The sequence below is a fragment of the Pholcus phalangioides genome, unplaced genomic scaffold (assembly GCF_987345545.1).
Source record: "Pholcus phalangioides strain wild (caught in Gottingen) unplaced genomic scaffold, Ppha-v1.0 ptg000008l_1, whole genome shotgun sequence".
Classification (NCBI taxonomy): domain Eukaryota; kingdom Metazoa; phylum Arthropoda; class Arachnida; order Araneae; family Pholcidae; genus Pholcus; species Pholcus phalangioides.
In genome coordinates this window covers 31,776,876-31,800,780 of record NW_028301601.1, presented here as the reverse complement: position 1 = coordinate 31,800,780, position 23,905 = coordinate 31,776,876, and the positions used below count along the sequence as shown (strand labels likewise).

Here is a 23,905-nt window from a genome sequence, read left to right as displayed (position 1 = left end):
TTCTTTGACTTGTGTACGTCACCTTGTTGGCTGTTTTTTTTTTTTTTTTTTTTTCCTGTCTTGAAAAATTCCCGTGGCCTAGCGATGCTAACCCTGCAAACCGTGTTTTACTTCCGTTAATTTTCCAATTTTTATGAATTTTTAAAGTTTTTAAGGACTTTTTGCTCTCCCTGTATTTCTAAAATATTGCTTATTATTCTTATGTTATGAAGGAAATACACTTTCATTAACGTGTTCACATTCCACTATCGGAACTTTTCGATATTTTCCTTACTCTTAACAAAGACAGAAAGATACAGATTTTGAATAATATACTTGATCTATAGGTTTCAAAAAATATATAATCGGTATCAAGTGGAAAATATCCTCAATGTGTGTATTGTCCAGCTCAGCAGTTGAACAATGTTAAAATGTACATAAAATTTTTATTTATCATTAAAATTTCGTTGTTTAACATATTTATTGAGAAAAGTAGAGTCTGACTTCTTGTAGAGGTTCCAAACTAAATTTTCTCATACAAAAATCTCGATTTTTTCGTCCAACTACGAATCATTAAAACAATCGAATCGGATTAAACAAGAAAGTTTAACATTAAAGCCTAGAAAACTCAAGCGGAGTTCGCAAAAGTTCGAAGTATCCGAAATTCGCATTAATCGAATTTCACTCTTTTAACGAACACTTCCCGTTAGCAGACAAAAAAATTAAGACCCATGGTTGCCTATTATCGAAAAGGTTCCACTGTATTTCAGAATAATGTATATACTTTCTCGTTATACTATAAGATTGTGAAGAAAAATTCGAACTGTTAAAATCCCATTCAATTTTATTTCTGTATAAATTTTCCGTTTTCGGAAGATGAGGTGCGCATAGCTTATACAAAAGTGCGGCGTATAAGGAAAAACCAAGATATTTGGTATAGGCTTATACATTACAGTAGCTTATTTATTTACTGGGAATTACGGTAACTGAAAAACACGAATTCGAAACAACTTGATGTAATAATCACTAAAAATATTCAAGTTTAAGCCTTAATATATATATATAGCTTATTTTACATGTTGTATTTTCAATTCCTGCATCTCTCGTTTATTGTTCGCAGTTTATTTATGTTAAAAGTGTGTACAGAGTGATTGGATTTTCACTGTTGATTGTATTTGACAGACTTATGTGCTGCATTGGCAAAAACGTAGAGGAACAAGCACTTTTGTTTAAGGCTCAGGCCTAAGTGCTTTTAGAAACGTTTTTGGTATTTCAGGCATTCTCTGTCGTGTTAACCCCCCCCCCCCCCCCCCCCGATGAAGAACCCATAGATGGCTTTGTTTCTTCAAATCATTTTTCCACTCGACTGAATATTTTAAATTACCTTCCTATTTTGTTTTTATACTAAGCTATTTGCTTTCAAATTTCATCTTCGTTGCTTTTTTAGCACACTATATATTCAGGCTGCCTTAGGCACTAACATTGGTATGTTATATATTTTTTGTATCTTTTTGTTTTAAATTTTTTTTAAAATCTGATTTAAAATATTTGTGCTCAAATATATACAGTCGAACCCCCTTATAACGAATATTTATTTATACTTTCAACTTATTCTTATTTTTACATGCAGCAACTTTTTCTGTAAGATATTATTTATACGAAAATGTAGACTAAAGGTCGAAAAGTCGATGCCAAAGAAAGAGATGGGAAGTTGATGTTCGTGCATCTGGGAAACGGGCAGTAAAACACACTCGCGCACATTAGAGGAGAGATAAATAAACACATACGTGAGGCCTTGGCGTGATCACCGACAATGATTTCTTCGCTGCTCATGGAGTAGGCCTGGGAAATGACAGCGGTGCAACGCAGTTTCATAGCCCCGTGCCAGAAGTGCCTCGGTTCTGCAACAAATCGCAGGCCGAGAACCGAGACTAATAGCCTGTCTTTGTGACGGATGGGGTTATAGCGCATCTCGAACTCGGGAGGAGCCTAAAGAAAAAAAGAAAGAGTTATTATATTATATATAGATACATAAAAAATAAAAACATATTTTTCTTGTTTCTTACCACAATCACATCAACTCACGCTATTTACGTTGTAGTAGGAGCAACATGGCGTCATTCGGTATAACTTTCATAGTTGTTTTTTTAAGGACTTCTTAGACGTTATTCTCACGATTATATTTTATGAAACTGATCGCATAAACGCGATACGGACATCAAAATCTCCTGTTTTATAGGCACTAAGCATTCCCAACATAGATTAGTGGTTTTCAACGCATAGCCCGCTGGCCACATTGGGACCTCGAAACATTTTGTCTGGGCCTGCCATTAATTTTCTGAAAATGGTTGAAAACATTGACAGACAACTAATTCCAGAATTATTGAAAGAAATAATTTCGGAATTAATGAAATAAATAATTTCGGAATTAATGAAATAAATAATTTCGGAATTAATGAAATAAATAATTTCGGAATTAATGAAATAAATAATTTCGGAATTAATGAAATAAATAATTTCGGAATTAATGAAATAAATAATTTCGGAATTAATGAAATAAATAAAATAAATAATTTCGGAATGAATGAAATAAATAAAATAAATAATTTCGGAATTAATGAAATAAATAAAATAAATAATTTCGGAATTAATGAAATAAATAAAATAAATAATTTCGGAATTAATGAAATAAATAAAATAAATAATTTCGGAATGAATGAAATAAATAAAATAAATAATTTCGGAATTAATGAAATAAATAATTTCGGAATTAATGAAATAAATAATTTCGGAATTAATGAAATAAATAATTTCGGAATTAATGAAATAAATAATTTCGGAATTAATGAAATAAATAAAATAAATAATTTCGGAATGAATGAAATAAATAAAATAAATAATTTCGGAATTAATGAAATAAATAAAATAAATAATTTCGGAATTAATGAAATAAATAAAATAAATAATTTCGGAATTAATGAAATAAATAAAATAAATAATTTCGGAATGAATGAAATAAATAAAATAAATAATTTCGGAATTAATGAAATAAATAATTTTGAAATTAATGAAATAAATAATTTCGGAATTAATGAAATAAATAATTTCGGAATTAATGAAATAAATAAAATAAATAATTTCGGAATGAATGAAATAAATAAAATAAATAATTTCGGAATTAATGAAATAAATAAAATAAATAATTTCGGAATTAATGAAATAAATAATTTTTGAATTAATGAGAGAAATACTTCTAGAATAAACGAGAGAAATAGTTCCTCAAAACTAATTGATGAAAACTCGGAATTGTTGAAAGGAATAATTCCACAATTGTGAAAGAAATTATGCCGGAAATGATGGAAATTCAGAATTACTGAATTAAGAAGGTAACTGAAAGAAATAATAAGAAGGTTATTAATAAGAAATATTAATTAAGGTTTCAGAATAAATAAAAGAAATAATTACAGAATAAGTAAAAATTATTATTCTCGTCCCTGTTTTAACTCCAGGCCGAATTGGATTCCCAGTCCCCTTTTATTGAGATGTGGCTAATCTGCATGAGTTAGTGGCCCGCTGGCTTTGTGGGAAGTTTCAATTGGGCCCGCGGTGCCCTAAAGTTTGAAGGCCCGTGCAATAGAGCATGGATTGGATCTCACCTTCGAAAATCGAGATATTTTTCTGTACCATCTGCTGAATAATACTGATTTTTTTACGGTCTCCTGACCTTGACGTCGAATGCCTATGATTCAATTTCATCGAGTGGCACAGACCCGTTATAAAATTCCTACTACTACTACTACTACTATCAAAATTTACGAATCCATGCATCCAACCAAAACTTTCAATCATAAATAATTTGAGAAATGATAGTTTTTTTGTTTTTTTTAATCTAATCTGCAATCAGTTCTATATAAGAGCGAAATGTGTGTTTTCATAAAAATATAGATTTTTGAATTTACAATTACGGAGGTAGATGGCAGCACGTCTTTTATTTTGTCTGACCAACGAAAAAGATGGCTAAAAAAATTTCCTAAATTTCACCATATCCTCTCTCGGAGAGCGATGGGACGTATCAGGGGGACGGTAGAAGTTACGGGGCACAGCATGAGATACCATGGGACGGCTCGTCGGAGGAGGGGCGATTCTCAGGAGTTCAGAAATGGTATTCAGAGCCGTCTCGGTGTTATCAACTGAGATCGGAAGGCCCGCGACCCAAACACTTAACCATGTTATCTCCAAATTCAGTAAAAAAAGTCTTATGATGGCGAAACATTGAGTCGATCTGCCATTAGTAAAATGCAGTCTTATAGAAAAAAACTGAAGAAATTAATGAAGAATTCAGAATTAATGAAAACTTTCAATAGTCTTGGTCCCTGTTTGGTTTTGTGTTACTTTTGCCCGTTAAAACACCACTGCTGTCGTTTTGAAAACAGTACAATGTAGTAAGTGATAAAACAAGGTAAAGTTCGAAAACAAAAAATTGCTATCGCCGGAATCTCGTGTTTTCGAAAGTTATCGATAAGATTATGTGAATCTCGCCGTTATAAGTTATCCCATGAATAATGTATGATTCCGTCTATGACGAATATATGTAGCTTATAATACTCCTTGTTCCCATGAAATAGACCTCTATTGTTCAACTACTGTTATAGAGATAACTGGAATATATTTCGAAGATACAAACTTAGATGCAAGGATTCGAATTTCTGAATGAAGGGAAAGTATTTCTTCCTATAAATATATCAACTATTTGCTACATCATTTGCCATCACCAGCTGAACCCTGTGCCGAATTTGTTCAAGTTTCTCCAATGTGTTTTGAAACATGATTCCGTGTATACTCACATCATTGCCATTTATGTACCATTTGAGTGATGCAGCTGGTCTGGATGGTCCAGCAGCGCAAGTCACATTCACCTCGTCTCCGACTTGATACTGCGGCCTGACACCAGATATCGTCGGTCCGTCTTTTGGCAAAACTAGAAAAAAAGAGACATTTAGGGTATGCCCGTAGCTATATTTTATCAATTCGGAACCACAATGAAGATGTACTACCTGTACCACTGAACCAGCTATTAGAAAGTTCTTGTCTAGTCGGCTCAGTTTTCTCCGAACTTAATCGAGCGGTGAAACGAATTAGAAAAGAGATTCAGGTCCAGACTAGCATGTCTGAGGTTAGTGGCTCGATTCGGCATTTTTCTGAAAAACCGATAAGAATTGATCATCTGAATTCGGAAGTATTTACTCCTTCACGTACAGGCTTCCGGCAAAAAATTTGGAAGATCTCTATCTGACTTATCGGCGATAAAATTGGTAACTTTTCTACAACATTTTAGGAAAAGGAAAGAGGGAAAAGAAAAATAATACTAAGTAGAAGAGAGAAAAATAGAGTATAAAGAGTAAGACCGAAAGTCTACAGCAAAGCGCTTGAAGAGAAGCGCTCTCTCAAGCGCTTTGGTCTACAGTTGATTTCTTTTCACCCTCACACGCCCTGCGAGGCTGTCTCTATCGCTTTTTCGTGCGTATAGTAGAAATATGCATTGTATGTGGGGGAGATCCTTAACAGGAGTATAGAAAGAACAGAAGGAAAAACATCTCCATAGGGTTACAATAAAGCTTTGCGGTGATGAGGAGAGAGGAAGAGAGAACAGAAAACTGGATTGTCAATTTTCCGCTGGCGTTTGAACGAAATATTTCGTCCTTGATCGTTAAGGGGGTTGAGAGGGCTACACAATACTCATAGTAGTATGTCGGCGCCTTTACTGCGTCTCTCCTTTTGTGTTCCGATTCGTCTCACATCTATTCGATTAGACCAGTGCGCAATCATTCCTCATCCAATTCTGCGTATCACTTTATTGACGTATGCGCTGCATTTCTGTGGTATATCCGCAGAACCTAGTGACTGAAATCGACTGAACCATTCTTTTGTTTCAGTTACCAATTTCTTAATGCGCGCTACGCAGAACAGGAGCAGAATGGGAACAATCTTTGCACACACACAGATATTCTAAAACACAAAAAGGTTTTCCTCCCATTGTCACCATTTTTAATTTCAGACACCGCGTTTTACGGAAGTGCTGCTATCTATTGGGTATGTTTATATTTGCGTATGTTTTTCTTTATTTTTATGTATCACGGTATATATTATGTGTAATGGTTTTGAAAATATAACTTTTTCTAAATTCGTGTCATTCATTTGTGCAAGTCCCGCATATTTCACCATGCACTGATCTTTTAACAATGTATTTTATTTAAAAAAAATTAATAATGCTTTTTACAAGACAAAAATCGATTAAAAATGTAGCACCCACGTTGAACAATACGCTAATAAACGATGTCTAACATTCAATAGACGTAATCTCCAGAAAAATCTTCTGAAATCCCCCCTTTGTATTATTGCAGTCTTAATACAGTAAGATAATTGAAGTTGAACATATTAAAGATGAAATAAATTAATTTGCATTGTAAATTGGATGTTAATAAATTAATTAATGAGCAGTATCTTATTTACGAAATCGTAGTTATTTGCATATTGATGAACAACAATTTTGAGCGAATATGATAGGTATAGAAATCTTTGATAAGAACAAAAAATGAATTCCCTGGTGATATTTCATGTTTAATTAATTATGTAATGACATCGCAACTCATTTCCTAAATTAAAATATCATTATTCAAAGATTTCACTTCTTTTCATCTACGAAGATATAAATCGTTCATACGAAACATGTATGAAATACATGGTGTGAAAAAAGTCCGTATAAACTTTAAAAATGCATAAAAACCGGTAAAATAACCGCAATATAAAACGGTTTGCAGGGTTAGCATCGCTAGGTCATGGGAATTTTTTCAAGACAGGAAAAAAAAAACCTCAAAAAACAGCCGATAAGTAGCGCTGGTACGAGCGACTTCGGTGGAAATATGCAAATTAGACGGTTATCAGTACTTGCGCTCCTAATCCAACAACGGTTGTTTACCGTTGTAGACGGTGTATGTGAACAAGGATGCACTCTGCCGTTACTGGATTTGTGACTCGTCGGAAATGTGTTATGCCCTGTGGCGGTGGTAATGTGGAACACATACTGCTGCAATAAACGATTTGGAGTTCGTTATTTGCGTATCTTTTGTTTGACTTGTGTCATCGCCACCTATCGGCTGTTTCTTGAGGTTTTTTTTTCCTGTCATAAAAAAATTCCCGTGGCTTAGCGATCCTCACCCTGCAACCATTTTTTATTTCGGTTATTTTTTCCGGTTTTTATTCATTTTTAATGTTTTGACGAACTTTTTGCTCACCTTGTATTACTGAAAATTTCAACTATAGTATGATTGAAGTTTCGTTTACCTTTCCGAAAACGTTGATTTAAAGTCCGAGCTCTGATAAAACTTTACCCATGTATCTTATACACCCTACTACGTATAAGATATAGGTAATGTAGCCTTATATTTCGATGAGCAAAAGTAGGTAGTATTTTTACAACGCTTGACAATTTGCGTGCACTTGAAAACATGTAATTATGTATTGAACAATGATGTGTTTTTATGTCTATCGTATTTTAAGATTTCGTTTTCCGTTCTAGAAATGTGGTGTATAAATACAAGAAATCGTTTGGAAGTGGAAGTTATGCAAACTACCGCAATGACCACCTTCACAATTGTTTAGATTCAATCAGATCTGTGGAATAAGCCAACGGCAAGCTGCAGACAACTTTAAAATACCTCGAAGCACCATTTAAAACGAACTAAAAAATTCATTTTTTAGCAAACCAGGTCATCCCATCCAGGTCAAGATTTTTAGTGATGACGAATAACTAGGAAAATAAGTTCGCTAAAGTTAATTTTTGTTTGAAAATGGTGATTCTCCGCCAAAGTTCATCAGAATTTTTTGCTATGCTTGAGATCTGAGCTTCAGAAATTATAGACTGGCAAATCCAGTCTGTGTTTATATATTTATTACATATATATATATATTTTTTTTCGTGTACCAAACTTTTAATTTTTTTTCTTCATAAGCTCAGATCCTTTCTTTTCACGATCATTTTCCTAATTTCAACCCGTTGCATGAAGCTATGAGGTTTGTGAAGATTTCATGAGACTTACTTATATCGAAAATGCTAGTGCTTTCTATGGTCTACAGAGAACAAAAATAATCAATGTAGTAAAAACAGTTTAGACATTTTGCGGCTCTAAGTTTAGATATTTCGTATGTTTTAATTAGCAACATTTTCGTATGTTTTATTTCATAAAAACAGTAGATATACAAATACAATGCCACAATAGGCAAAATTCCCAACGAGGTGACTCAGAAAAAGAAGTACATAGCGGTTAATGTGTAATTACATTTATCGCTGAGGATAATTTTATTGTACCATATGATTACATCAAATTATCACTCATAACTGCCACGTAAAGGAAAGATAGAGCTTTTTGAAGTCGATGCTCCGTATAACGTTCACCATCGTTTCATCGTCGAATTTTTTCTATTGTGCGGCGAAACAATTGGGAGTGGGGATTCAATTTGGAAAAAAATATTCAGGACATTTTTGCATTGGAGATTACCAGCAATTAGCGTGTCTGGAAAATTATATGCCATCTGTAAGCTAGTTTATCAGCTTGGATGTGCACAACTTCATTTCTAAGTAAGTACCACCATTCTTAGTTATTTTATGTGACGAAGTACACATCAACCACATTTGGACTTACAGCACTTGTGCGTTCTCAACCACCAACTGGTGAAACTATTCAAAGAATTTAGCGAAGTACTTTAGTACTTTCTGTACGAGAGAACGTTTTGGTTCCTGAGGATTTTATTCATTTAACCGAGGGTTATACGTAAGCAATAAACAGGCGATGTATGTGCAGAGAGACAATACTAATTACAAATCTACTTCATTCACATTTCTCTCACCACATGTTTCCTCCGTTTTCAAGCATACAGTACCAGCTCTGTAGATACAGCTTGCACCTCAACTGCATAGATTGTCTTTTTTTGCTAAAAACCCGTATGTAGAGGGTTTAAATAAAATACAAGGCAAAACTGAAGTAATTATAACATTATGCAGCCAAAGTTCTAAAATGCTACATCAACTGAACCATTTTAGTATTTCATCAGGTAACACTGTCTTATGAACCTTACGGATCACGAGAATATTATTGGAAAATGCGATTTTTGTGTTGTTTTGTAATTGTTATATCACATCATAAGTAAACCGTTACCTAAAATCAGAACAAAAATGTTATCACATGGAAAAATGATTCAGAAAAATAAAGGAAGTATCCCGTAATTTTTCGATACCTTTTCTAGAGAACAAAACTGTACCAAAAAATACTTTTCCAGTGCACCCCCGTTCCCGTATCAGAACATATACAGTAAATAGGTATGTTTGTTCGCCGTCGTCGTTCAATGTCCCGCTTTCTAAAGCCGAATCACCAAAAGGATTTAAAATCAGCGAAATGGATATTAACCCCCGTGTTTATTGTGTACATTACCTCTTTTCCGAAAAAGGCATTGAAATGTCGTTTTATATCGGCAATAAAACCGAATATTCTACTGGATGGCGGAGATGTCCATGGGAGGGAGGGGGCGGGGGTGAGCGTGGATAGCAATGTTGACGAAGGTGGGCATAGAAAAGAGAGAACTCAAACAAAAGATTGGGAATCGCTTCCATAAATGGGAAGCGCATCAAATATTTCGATGCCTCCGAATGTCGTCGTCCCCCTTCTTTTTCCTTTATATTTTGATTTCTCCTGGTCCCAAAAAGGGCCTGGAATTTTACGGAACAATAGAATATTGTGTTAGGGACGGTATTGTTTTCCCGGCGAGACGTTCTCGTCGGTGCTTTGTTTTTTCCGGTCGTTTCAAATATTCGAGCCGTTGTTTCACTAAATGCGTGTTCATTAAAACATACACGATAGAGGAAGACCCCACGGTTTATCCTCAGTTGTGCTTCTCTCTCCGTGCACATTTCAAAATATATTCTCTGTGCATCTAAAGTGTAAAAAGAATATTCACATAAAAGTTATCCGAGTATGTTTCCCATCTACTTGATTGCGGTTCCAGGCGTAGTAATTTACATACGTGTCGTCAAATTTAACGAGTCAAAACTGTTTTGCAGTTATTTGCATACTTGGGATTTTCTCACTCAGTGGATAGACTAAATACTATTTTGTGCGGATTCACACGTGTCTTGAATTTCTCACGTAGCTACCTCATCAGTTCAGAATTAAACTGTACATGTTTGCATCAATGCTATGTTTTTTTCCTCGTGATTATCAGAGCCATAGCAGTGGAACTCGGTTGTCACGGCACTTTAGCTACAACGTCAATAACTGGTGATCCCGGCTGATGATTGTCATACGAAGAATTGGCTATGATGAATATCTATAAAATCCCAATCCCTTCTATTTTTCTCAATGCAATGTGATCGCTCAAATGATAATGAAATGATTTCGTGTGTGTGTGCATGGTATTTGACTGCATCTGTTCACATTTTCCATAACTAAAACGTCTTGAAAACTTTAACTTACAACGACAGAATTTCGTTGAATAACCGAGTTTCAGTGTACATGGTCATAACATTTTTCACGTATGAAACTGATGAAAATTATCAGAACTACTTCGCATGAATTAACATTATATGCTGCATTTTTGTCACGTATTATATGAGGATTATTCCGTGACAACGCATAGATACTTTGAATTTTCCAAATAGTTCATTATTAGAAATCTTTGTGAATATGCATACATCTCGCTGCTTTTCTTACAAAAATTTGGAAACTACTACAGTATAGTTATACGGAGTAATTTAGTCGTCATTAGATACCGGATTCCAATCCATAATAGAGAAAACGACCCAGATCTGGTAAGAGTGAAAAAATGACATTTAATTGTGGTGATAACCTTCAAAAACACAACAGAACCAAACAATTAGTCTACAACGTCTTCTACAAGTTTCAGCAATGCAATCTATTATATAATTTCAGGTCATCAGCTAAATCACGCGGAGAGAGAGACAGTGATGACCAAACGTGCGGAACATCACAAGAGCCGCTACACACCACAACCAACGCTTGTGTGATATATTTTTAGATTCAACCTTACTTGTTCCAAATGAATGGGTATAAAGTAGCCCTTGAATTAGACGACGATATTTTCAATAAAGTTTTGTGCAGTTCGAGAGATATTCTGTGTATCGCAGTAAAAGTCGTGATGGGAATTTGTATTTCTATATTGGACAACATATGGATTCGGGCTTCTAGTATTATATAGTTACCAAAACAAATTCTCATCAAAATCAATAAAATCAGCAGACATTCACGTACAAGGTCATCAAAAAATAACTTCGCGGATATACGAGTCCAAGCGACCGCAAAAATCAACGAATGCGAATGAAATTCGAAATATGGGTGCTTCGGAGTATGCGCTGGAGAATGAAATGAGAGACACTAACCTAGCTTTTGCGATTACGGTCACAGCAACAGAATTTTGGCAATTTAAATGGCAACACTCACTTTTATACATTTGCAATGCAAAGTGATTTGCACTGTGTTTAAAAAAAATAAATAATAATATATGACATTAGAACGATACCTGTGAAAGAATGAACGCCGACGCTAGATGCAGACAAAGAAACATGTGGGAACAACCAATACAGATCACATGACTGCCTTCAACGCAGAGGTGCTAGCGCACCAACCCCTAGCTAAGATTTTCTTTGTCTATGCTTTGCGACGGCGTTTATGATGCTACAGGAGCGGCTCCAACGCCATAAACGGTTTCTCACCGCGGGGATCACTTGGCAATGCATAAAAGTGATTGTTGTTATTTTATTTTTTTGAAAAATTGTTGTTGTGATCGTAACTAACGATCGAGAGCTAGGGTTTTGCTTTTGTCTTCATTCTAGAATTTCATACTTTGAAATACCTATATATATCGAATTCCATTCGCATTCATTGATTTTTGCTGGAATCAGAGGCTTGTTTATCAACAAGGTTATTTTGTGATCGTCCTGTGCTTCAAAAAGAAAAGAAAAAGAGGTAAGAAGGTTTATTGGGGCATTTTTTATGATTTTTTTCAAATGTGGACAAGGGGAAAAACTCTTCTGCACTTCTAGCAAACATACAATAGGTAAGTAGTAAGGGGTCATTCAATTATTACGTCAGCATCGAGGGAGGGAGGGGTTTCGCTGCTTACGTCATCAACCACTCCTTTTTGAAGATATGAAATATTCTAATCTGCTGACGAAATTTTGCTGACGGGGCGGCCAGTGTTTTGCTGACTTTTGCTGACAAGAGGGGGGGGGGTCAAAAATGGCTGAAAATCTGCTTACGTAATACTTGAATGGCTCCCAATGTGTCTAATCAAATATTCGATGTATGCTTATGGAATGCCCATTATTCAATTTCCATTGTACTACATAGATATCTAAATTCTTGTTCCAAACTCCACACTGACAAATTTTGTGTCTCGGATAACAAAATTCTCTGAGCTTCAAATCAGAAACTTTTTTTTTTCTCTGATGACACGATTATATTATAGTAATACAGGGAGTACACCTTCTAAACTGAGCTGTAACCGGTCCTGCATAAGTCAATGTATAATTTCGAACTCTGCGTTACAAATAAATTTTGCTGACTAAATTTCTAGCTCCCAAAAAACTCAATATATGTCAATGCACATATTCATAATTTGTTACATGTATGCCATTTATTGTAATGCGACTATATGTATCTATGCTATCTTGCCAACCATTTTGGCTACGGGTTTTTCCCTATATGCGAAATAAAATGATTGATTGATTAATGGGCGTTTCCGGTGTAAGAATCCGTGAACCGACCCAGAACCGCTGGATATCCGTAAGTTCTGAGACTGAATGAATAATATTCTAGGTGCTAGAGTATGGGTGTCGTAACCGATACAGCAACATGATTGTTTGTATAATCCAGTTTTTAGTATCCTATTGGTTTTGTGATTGAATCCGAGATTTACGCCAACGCCAGCTGAAACGAAGGATAGCCACGCCGTGAGAGATGAACGCGATTCGCCTAAACGCAAGGCAGGCGCATTATCATCATCATCATCATCAAACTCGGTTAAGAGACGAGATAATAATTGCTTTCGGTGGCATTAGATTATCTTAGAGCAATTACTGGTTCGATGGAATTGTTGACATCTCTCGCGCTCCCAGAATTAAAATTAATGAAGGGTGGTTTTAGCGGTTTAGGTGAACCTAATCGTATACGACACGCCGGTGCGATTAACTTACACGTCTGAGCTAAGTATATATATATATATATAACCCAGGACCTCCTCACCAATATTATAGGTGTCGTCATCTGATGTAATAACTCTCACATACGTTGCGTTGATCTCATTTGAGTAAGCCGCGTATAATAGTCGCAGTAGTTCACACACACGAGCTTTATTGACGCTGGCTTTACAAGTGTACGTCGCTGATTATTCATTGCGTGGTTAGTACACAAGGATTGTTGAAGTAACTATAACTTACTCAAACCTCGAATAACGTGTGGATATATTGTAATAGTAATGCAACGCAATATGCAAATGCGTACATTCCTTTAAACTTGAGTTCATTATACTGATATAACGTTCTCGATATTATAATACAGGGTGGGCAATTCCGTAAAAAGTTTAAAAATGTATAAAAACCGCAAAAATAACCGAAATATGAAACGGTTGGCAGGGTTAGCATCGCTAGGTCGGGGAGAATTTTTTTCGACAGATAAAAAATAACTAAAAAACAGACTATAGGTGGTGCTGATACGAGCGACTTCGGCGGAAATATGCAAATTAGGAGGTTATAAGAACTTGGGCTCCTAATCCAAAACCAGTTTACCGTTGTAAACCGTGTATGTGGACCTGATAAAACTCTACCGTTCCCGGATTTGTTTATTCCCTGTGGTGGTGGTCATGTGGAATACAGGCAGCTGTAATGAACAATTTGTAGGCATTCTGTTCGTTATCTGCATATATTTTCTTTGACTTGTGTACGTCAGTGTTACCTCTATCAGCTGTTTAAGAGTTATTTTATTTTTTCCTGTCTTAAAAAAATTCTCGTGACGACCTAGCAATGCTAACCCCGCAAACCGTTTTTTTATTTCGGTTATTTCTCCGGTTTTTATGAATTTTTGATCTACGGACTTTTTGCCCACCCTGTGTGTTATGATTAAACATGGCTATGATAATAACATGTATATTTTATTTCTGAATTAGACGGTATGGATAAGAAATCAAAGTGTGTGTGTATGATGAACCTTCTCCTGGTATAACTAACAATAAACGAACTTAATAATATCCATAGCCACTCCCAATTTATATAGTTTTTAGTTACGAAACGAATATTTAGCTGTCTTGGGGAATCGCAGAACCAAAATCGCGACATTCGGCAGAAAAAACGTTTTCTCCATTTTGGTTCCAGAATTATGTGTTTTATTGTTTATACTGCATACAATTAATGTACGTGTGTTGCGTACTAATAGTTCTCAAAATCTTTCCCCTCCCTCCCTTCCTCAGGATCCTAGGATTTTCAAATAGCACCATGAAGAAAAAACCTAATCATTGATAAGCCACGGCAGGAGAAGCGATTGCTATGAGCAACTGGGCCGCTGTGCGGTCGTGTAAGCATCGTGCTGGACTCTCCCCCAGAGTATCCGCGTTCGAACACCGTTGGTGGCGTAGTGGTGGTCGTATGATCATTGATCGCCTTTGTCGCACCACGGTCATTGTCAGCGCACGAGGTCTAATTAGACCGGGACCTACAACTTATTGCCAATTCCGAACGGCACCTTGTTTTTATACCCACCGAGAGGTTGGCGCGCTAACCCCTCGGTGTGGGACTCCTTACCGTAGCAATATTTTCCTGCGGTCATGTCGTTGTTCCAGTTGTTTCCCTGCGCCAGGAAAGTTTCTGACAAGGACGAACCGGGCATAGAACTCGCAATACCTCTAAACCTCCTTTGGTACCTTAGGCGAGTATCCTATCGACCTTGGCTACTGCGCCCGGCGGTCGTATGATGTTGCTTTTCAGTGGTTTGCCAACTTCGAGGTGAGAATATGAGCCAGTCTTCCATTTTAAAAAGTCTTTCCGGATATTCTTACATAGCATAAATCCAGACACATTTGTCATTTGCACTTGAAATTATGGGAGACGTATAGTAGCAATAGTATTACACGAAACAAAGCGTAACTCTCACGAAATAAATACGCTAGAACCCCGCAAACACAAACACGTACTCACGCAAGACGTTCTGGTATTAACGAGTTCATTAGAAACTCCTCAGGGAATGGTTACGAAGTGCATGTAGTGGTCCTTGTACGGGCACAGTTTGAATTGCCCTAGAAACTTGGTGCTATTACCTGAATTAAATTCGCGCATTTACTATCTTCACTTCATTATTGGGCTCCGCAGTCCAAGTCGATAAGATACTCGCCGAAAGTACCAAAGGATGTTTAGAGGTATCGCGAGTTTGATACCCGGTTCGTTCTTGTCAGAAAATTTTCCTGACACAGTAGTAGAACAGAAACGGCGACACGACCAAAGAAAAGATTTCTACCGTAGGGAGTCGTACATCTACCGCACAAACCTCTTGATGAATATAAAAAAGGCCGCCGTTCGGAATCGGCAATATATTGTAGGTTCCGGTCTAATTAGCCCTCGTGTGCAGAAAATGACCGTGGTGAGACAAAAAAATGATCAAATGATCAAAATATGTAAATAGACTGCAGCACCAGCAAGAACACAAAACACGCCTAACGCCGGCAATATAAATACGATATGGCAATACATACACTCAGAACACACATTCTGTCCCGTATCCCTGCCGTACCGGTTCGTTAAAAAATCCATAGAGAGATGTGCAAGAGGTGCATGTATAGTTAAGTTGTAGTATTGCCTTAACCCTAACGTAAAAGCATGCAATTTGTAAGTGCAGGATGGTGGAGGTGGGGCGATGTGAAGCCCTTCTGATCAAATATCTATTCACCATACGAAAAATGCTGATCACTCACTCATACACCCTGTAAGACGACTTTCTTTGTCAAAGGGCATTAAGGGGATTTCCTGCCTCTTAACATGGTAAAAAACGTTCTTGTGTAGAAATATTATGAAAAATTTTTTATCCATTGAATTATTTCAAATTTTTACCACATATATTACATTAAATATGCTATGAAAATAACAAAAATGCATATCTATAAGACTGAATTTAATACAAATTTTCAAAAAAATTCATTAAAAACAGCTTGTGTGCTTGATAAAACATGTCATCAATGAATTTAAAATAAAAATTGATTCAAAATGAAAGAAACTGTTTAGTCCATGAAATGAAGTAAAATGAGATCCATTCATAAATATACTCATAGTAGACTCATTTATACTTGAGTTATAAAAAACTTTTCCAAACTTTTTTCAAAATGTTTAAAATTTAAGATTTAATTTTGAATAGGATTGAGAAGATAAACACAGCAAACTTTTTGCACATTTTATGAACTGAACAGTTTCCTTTCAATCATTTTTTTCCTTACCAATTGCATTGTTTCACACAATTTCATAAAGCGCAAAAGCCGTTTTTAGGGCTTTTTTTCTGAAAGGTTGTAAGCAAATTTGTTTTTTGGAGATATCTAAAATTTTTTTACTGGCATAACGATATTATAAGTATATCTCAAACTTTTTGAATCCAAGGACCAGTAAAATGCCCGAAATATTTCAACGGACCACTATGAGTCCACTTCTGATTTTTCTGTGTAATCGTAGGATCTGCAATTAACGGGACATTCCTGTACTTTTGGTTGGACCAACTTTTCATACAATTGTCCGTTTCATATCAACAAATCCTGTTTATTTTGCTTTCTTTTTATCTTTACTAAAATAAAAATGAAGATAATTTTCATAATTTATAGACGTATGATGTTCATGATTAGAAATGTGAATATCCATATCATATTTCAGATTTTTGTTTTGTTTTGGGAATTACTTTTCAATTCACTGCGATTTCGAGCAGTTCTTCATTTACACCACATAAATGATTTTCCAGCAGTTTAAGCAATAATTGGTGCTATTTCCGTCTTACAGCAACGTTTTTTGCGACAATCGGTGATGTCCCGTATTTTTCCATATCTAGGATCCCAATTTCCCGTATTTGCCCTAAATGGAATATAATCACCGGGGTCGACATTTTACTTATGAAATGCATTTCTGTGCAGTGATTTTTAATGGCCCAGAAATTTCAACAATGTTTAGCAGTATATTAAGAATTGTATGTATTGACAACAGTCAGAGTGACGTTCGGTGTTCAGCACCGCACGATTTCTGATTTCTTCCTCGATAAATGTGGACATCCGAAGATCTTATTTTCATTTGAATCTGAAAGATATTAGCCGAATCCCGTTATAACGATTTCCATGTGACCAAATAAATCACTCCGTTATAAAGAAATTCCAGGTTTTTACATTGTTGCTATGCAAATTTATCTGGGGGATTAGAAAAGTTTTCGTTAAAACGAGAATTTTGCTATTACCGTATTCGTTAAAATGGGAATAGACTGTACTAATATAAATTTTACAATTGAATAATTTTTCATTGAATTAGTATTGAGTTATCAAATCCAGTAGTACTTGCGCTATCGTCACCGAGCACCTCTGGTCCGCGGATCCTAGGTTGAGAAACACTGGCTTATTCAATCAAATGCATGTGGTAAAAATTTGAAGTGAAATGTATAATTACATTTCTACTTAAAGTTATGGAAAGGTAGGAGACCCCCTTTTTTAATACCGCTATTCGTTTATACGATTCTCACTTACTCGTCTTTTTTCATATGCGAGAGATGGTAGTAATTAATATTCTTTTAATTACGGGACTAAAAAAATATCTTAAAATGGATGCTTTTCTGTCGCTTTCCTGAAGAATGTATTTTAAAAAGAAGTTTCAGGTTTGAAAAAAAAATATATACAGTCGAATCCTGTTATAACAAACTCCAAGAGACCGGAGAAATCACTTCGTTGTAACGCAATGTCAGGTTGTTTGCATTGTTCCTATGTAAACTTATTTGAGGGATTAGAAATATGTTCGTTGAAACATATTTTCCGCTATAACGCTATTCGTTAAAACGGGATTCATCTGTATATACTGTATAGAGCAGTGTATACGGGTAAATAAATAAATATATATATACGTACAGTTTTTTTTTATTCAATATAAAATGGAAGTACTTCGGCTCCATATTAAAGCCGGAGAAACGAAACATGATAAATGTTATCCTGTTCGAATACAGAACGGGGCGAAAATATCTGAAAAAAAAGTTCTCCCGATATAGAAAAAAACTGCATGTATAACGAAATATATATATATTCAAGAATATATATAACCGACTAGAAATTGATGGCATACATAGGGAAATACGGTAAAAAAAACATAAAAATTTCCGGCACGATCTGGTTCCTGAGAAAACGTTTAATACTAATATCCAAACGCCGTTCCTATATATACCCCCCTTCTTCTTTTATATGTAACGATGGCGGACATATGGACTGTCCGTTACACGTGTCCGTGGTCGGGAAAACGATCGGACGTGCGACAAAAGCCGCATTCGGATAGAGGAAAAAAAAAAGGGGGGGGGGAGCAAGTATCTGGAGGTAAAACCATTCCGACCGTATATTATAGAGTAATTTAGTTTCGCTCAGAAATCTTTCCTCCGCTGTGGCTGTGGTTGCGGACCATGCATTTTAGTTACCTGATTTTGACCCCCCTCCTGGATTGGCGACAAAAATCGATTCTGGGTTTTTTTTTTTATTTTTGGCTCACGTTTAACGAATAAAATACATAGGAGAAAGCACCAATGAAGCACATACACACAAGTATGAGAGACGTGTGTATGAATAATGGCGTCAGAAGTCATGTAAAATAGCTCTCTGAGAATTTTCTACCCAGACATGTGCAGCATTTTTTTGAATCTCGGATCTTATTCACTACAAGAATGGAAATAACGGATTCCCCCTCCCCCTTTGTTATGAATATAAGAACTGGATCTGAATTATAATGAGCGTGTTTGAGTGTTTTATTGTTATTATTATTCAGAAAGCGGTGTTTCTTGGAATTTTTCCACGGAGTTGGATATAACAATGTTTATGTATTAGAAAATTCTAAGTTTAAGAAGAAATTAACTCTGAAATCCCGACAGTACCGAAATTCCTGCAACCAGAAATCCGGATTGTCAAAAGTCTTGGCAATACCAAAACATTTACAGGTCACGATCGCGTAAAATCTGGGCAATATAGATATGCTTACAAGCCAAATTGAATATTGAAAAAATATCCCGATGTATCAAAAAAAAAATCATAATGCAAAAATATGCACAAGCCTAAATCCAGATAATAGAATTTCCTAGAACACCAAAATATCTATAAGAGAAAACCCCGATAACTATATCTATAACCTAGAATCTAGACAACACAAAAATATCTATAAGCCAAAATGCAGATAGTCAGATATCTCGAACGCCAAAACATCTACAAGCCGAAATCCAGAAATCTCGAACGCCAAAACATCTACAAGTCGAAACCCCAAGAATACCAAAATATCCACAACTTACTAGTTGATAATCGCAACAATACCCCAACATCTACAGACCGAAATCCGGACAGTACCAAAATATCTATAAGCCGCATTCGAAAAAGGAAAGAAGAGAAAAAAAAAACGATAGTCAATAAGAAGCCAAAATCCCGACAATGTCAACAATCAATAAATATCAAAATATCAACAAGCCAAATTTGCGGCAGTTTTGAAATCTCTTCAAGCCAAAAAAACTGAGAATGCTGAAATATCTTCAAGCCGAAATCCCGGCACTACCGAAATATCTACTAAATAAAATCCTGAAGAATCTCAATAGTGTGTCTCATTCTTTGTATATAAAGTACGATTCAAGTATCCCCCCCCCCCAAAAAAAAAAAAAAATCGCAATTTTCGTCATTGGACACATCGTTTATTATTTGAATATTTTCTTATCATATTTCTTCATTCAAATTTGTTGACCTTATGAAATTCGCGTATACCGTCGATATCAGTGAATTCATATCCAGTGAATAATTTCTGGGGAGGGGGGGGGGATGAATATGGGATTGTTAGAGAACTTGTCGTGATTTGAAGGTTTTTTTTTTTAATAGGGTATTTCGGATTTTGTTTGGTATTTTTGGGAAGCATCTTATATATGTATAATTACAGAACTGTGTGGCTGAAATTTCAAGATTTTCTATCTCAAGAATCATTTAAGTATTCTTCAATAACGATGTGAAAACTATTGAATTGTTCGACCAGAAATTACAATCGAATCTGCAATATTATTGTTCTGAAAATCACCAATGATTCGAAGACAACAACGCATTTCAATCGATGTCGTAGTGAGAATAAGTTGGTTCACCAAAAGGAATACAAGGTGATGATGAGGCTTTCAATATTCAACGATAATTCTAAGATTAATAACATTCAAAGCAGTTCATTTATTTGATTCATTTGTGTAATTCCATAATCCATGCATGCATTTTATTCCATTAATACATTTCGATTAGTTTATCACCCGCCCTTAACAGGAAAATCACTCTCTATGTCACTGATTTCAACATTCCTACTAATACTAATGACATAGATCATCATGGTCTAGTCGATTATGACGTACTGATCACTCCAATACCATTTCCACGACCATCCAAATTTAATCACCAACGCGTTGCGGTTGTGAATTGGGACATGAAACAGATTGAATAGTTCATGTCCGAAGCTGTAGTATGTATATAACACGTATGCTACGATAAATGTTATAAATCGGTTATTATGCAAAAAACCGGTAATTACCCATAATTTTGAACTGTCATAATAAGTTTGATAAATACATTAAGCTGCGATTTTGCATAATACCCAAGCGTAGCTGGTAAAATTTGTTAAATACTTGAAATATATCGCTTTCAGATGATTTGCAAGGTGCCTAGTATAATAATTAGATAATTATGAAAAACATTCTTGTATGAATCTCGCTAGTATGTTTGATAATATTGTCGAGCCCCCTTTATAAGTAACTCCTATTTATTCCAATTTCACGATATAACGATAATTTTTCAAATCCTGTCCAAATCTATTGAGTGCAATAATTTGTAAAAACTCGTAAAATCGATAAAGTTGTTTAATGACAATTCGTAATATCGGGGTACAGCCATCGGCCGATCGTAAAACTTTTAAAATGAAATTCGTTATATCTGGGTGTAATCGTAAAATTTGTTAAATAAGAGTTAATTATATCGGAGGAATTAATTATATCAGCCTAAAATTTTTTAAACATTAGTTCGTTATATCGAGGTCTGATTTCAGAATCCGTCAAATAGAAGTAAATTCGGAATGCTTGAAAAAATTCGTTGAATCAGAGTTCATTATATTCGGATCAGACTCTGACTCACAAGTACGGTTATCTACGGTAAGTCTTACCACGGTAATGGTACTGATTTACCATATTCACGAATACGAAATGGTGATTATGAATAATTACCGGAAAATGTGGTGAATTTATTACGATTTATCATGTTTACCACAAACGCTTTAATATTATGCATAACTGCCGGTAAGTGTGATAAATTTTGGGAATTTCAATCTTACCAATATGATCAGTGATTATGCATAATAACCAATTTTATGAAGATTATCTAACACATATTATAAACGTAATATGAGATATCGAATATTTAATGCGAGCCGATCTCCCCGTTAAAAAGTCTCACCACAGAGAGCAACAGTCCTACAACGATAAATCATTTAATCATAACACTTCACTCATAGTTAGAAAAACTGGTGGCAGGTGGCAGCACTGCACATAACAAGCATTACAGAGAAACAAAAAAAAATTCACGTCAGGTTTCACTACACGTACACGCACATTCCCGCATGTACCGATTCGTTGGGGGTTCCGCGGAGGGGGGGGGGTGCATGTGGGCTGTAGCAGTAGTAGGTAGGGCCTCCAAAAAATGGCTCGGGGATCCATGATGTTCTTAAGTCAGCCACCTCGCTGGGGAATTAGCCTGTTGTGGCGTTGTATTTGTATATTTATATCACGATAAATGCGGTAAACTGGCTATTATGCATTCATACATACATAGTAACCGGTTATTACGCATACATACCAATTATCTTAGTAAGTTTGATGCATTAATCTCTTTTACCGGTGAAATATGCATAACAATAGAGTATAATTGGTAAATTTGTTAAATACTTGAACTTATCTTTTTTATCTGTAAGTATGCATAAATACCTAGTATAATTGGTGTAAATTAAAAACATAATACAAATGAATGTAGTATGTGTGATGAATACAGAAAGACAAAGACCCGATATAATTATAACAAACTTTACGATCGTACCCCGATATAATGGTACAATACGTGCAAATTAGCATGTGTAGTATATCATATAGTACATTTTATCATGTTTACCAATGACGTTTAGCTTAGGTATTATGCATAATCACCGGTAAAAGAGATCAATTCAAGGAACTTATTCTAATTTACCAACGTTACTTGGATAAATATGCATAATCGCCGGTAAAAGTGACAAATGTAGGAAAACTTACCAAAATTGCCAAATTGTTCGGCGATTATGCATAATAACCAGATTTATCGCATTTGTATCAATTTTACCACAAAAATAATCAGTAACTTTTTTCGAAAAACCTCCTCCACAATGTAACGAAAGATATCTGTCATCCTTTTATAAAAGAAAGAAAAATTCTGATCAAGAAGTTGTTATATTTTCATCGTGTACATTTTACTTATCATCTATATGCTTTACTGAGCTTTTTTCAGGCTTTATAATGTAATAGCAGGCACCAGGGGAAAAAAACATGTAATCTGGAGATAGAAAAAAGAAGATAAAACCAAAGATAGAGAGAGGAGATGTATTAGCTGGAATAATTCTTGAAGAGTCTCTGAGGAACAATCATCCGACAGATAGAGTAAGTAGACATTTATATTGTACGAAGTTGGTCGAACAATGTAGTCGAGAGACATTATCTGTATAATTTTCAAATTAGTCTTGTTGCTCTTTTTTTTTTCTCCGGTAAGAAATCCGGGAAAATGTCTTTCCGTATATACTAAAGGATAATATTTTTTTCTCCCCTTCATCGATGATACAAAATAATGTATTCACAATCGATGAGATGAGAAATAGCTTTTTTCATGAAAGATCCCTGCGTCGTGTATGGTATTCGTGTTTATTGTTATTTAGGACATTATTTAAAGAAATTTCTCTGAATCGAAATGATGTAAACGAGAAATACAGGATTGATACCATCTACCAGCCAATAATTACACACGTGAATCCTAATGGAAATTTAATACGAAAGTGTTTCCAGTTTTTGTGATTTCACCAATTATTAAGGAGTTGCAACGCATTAAAAACTGATGAATACACTTTCGAATCCTGCCAAGTTCATCGAACATGCACCAAACGTTGGAGTTTTTAAGCTTAGAGCAATTCTATAACCCTGAGCGTAATCAAGAAAGCTCTGCAAAAACCAGTTTTTTCCTCTTGTCCCCTCCCTTAGAAGAAAAATTCTTATAACATTGAAGGGAAAAAAGCATATATATATATCGGCAGAAGAGATGCTATTTTGGGAAAACAACTTTTTCCAATAGATATCGCCTGGCTAACGCTTTAAAAATCTGGTGATAAATTTGCCAATATAGTGGCGGTGAAGGTAACACGTAATAACAAGATTACCATAATCGTGAAGATTATGAATCATGAAAGAAAATAACTAAACTTCACTTCTTATGGTGTTGTGAAACTAACCACCATGACGCTGACTGGGGGAATCTCTCTTCGGTTAGTTACTAAAACTTAACTCCCGGTTGCTCAGCAGAACAAAAGAAATAATACTAC

General features: G+C 35.3%; 1 protein-coding gene across 1 annotated transcript in view; it reads right to left on the bottom strand.

Moving 5' to 3' along the window:
* The window catches only part of LOC149084186 (uncharacterized), a 248,694-nt gene that overhangs the window by 14,893 nt on the left and 209,896 nt on the right, over positions 1 to 23,905 (bottom strand). Inside the window, exons 4-5 of the mRNA XM_089234531.1 lie at positions 4,824 to 4,957; positions 1,767 to 1,968 (exon numbers count right to left, since the gene is read on the bottom strand). Coding sequence (XP_089090657.1) covers positions 1,767 to 1,968; positions 4,824 to 4,957 — 336 coding nt within the window. The remainder of the gene's footprint in view (positions 1 to 1,766; positions 1,969 to 4,823; positions 4,958 to 23,905) is intronic.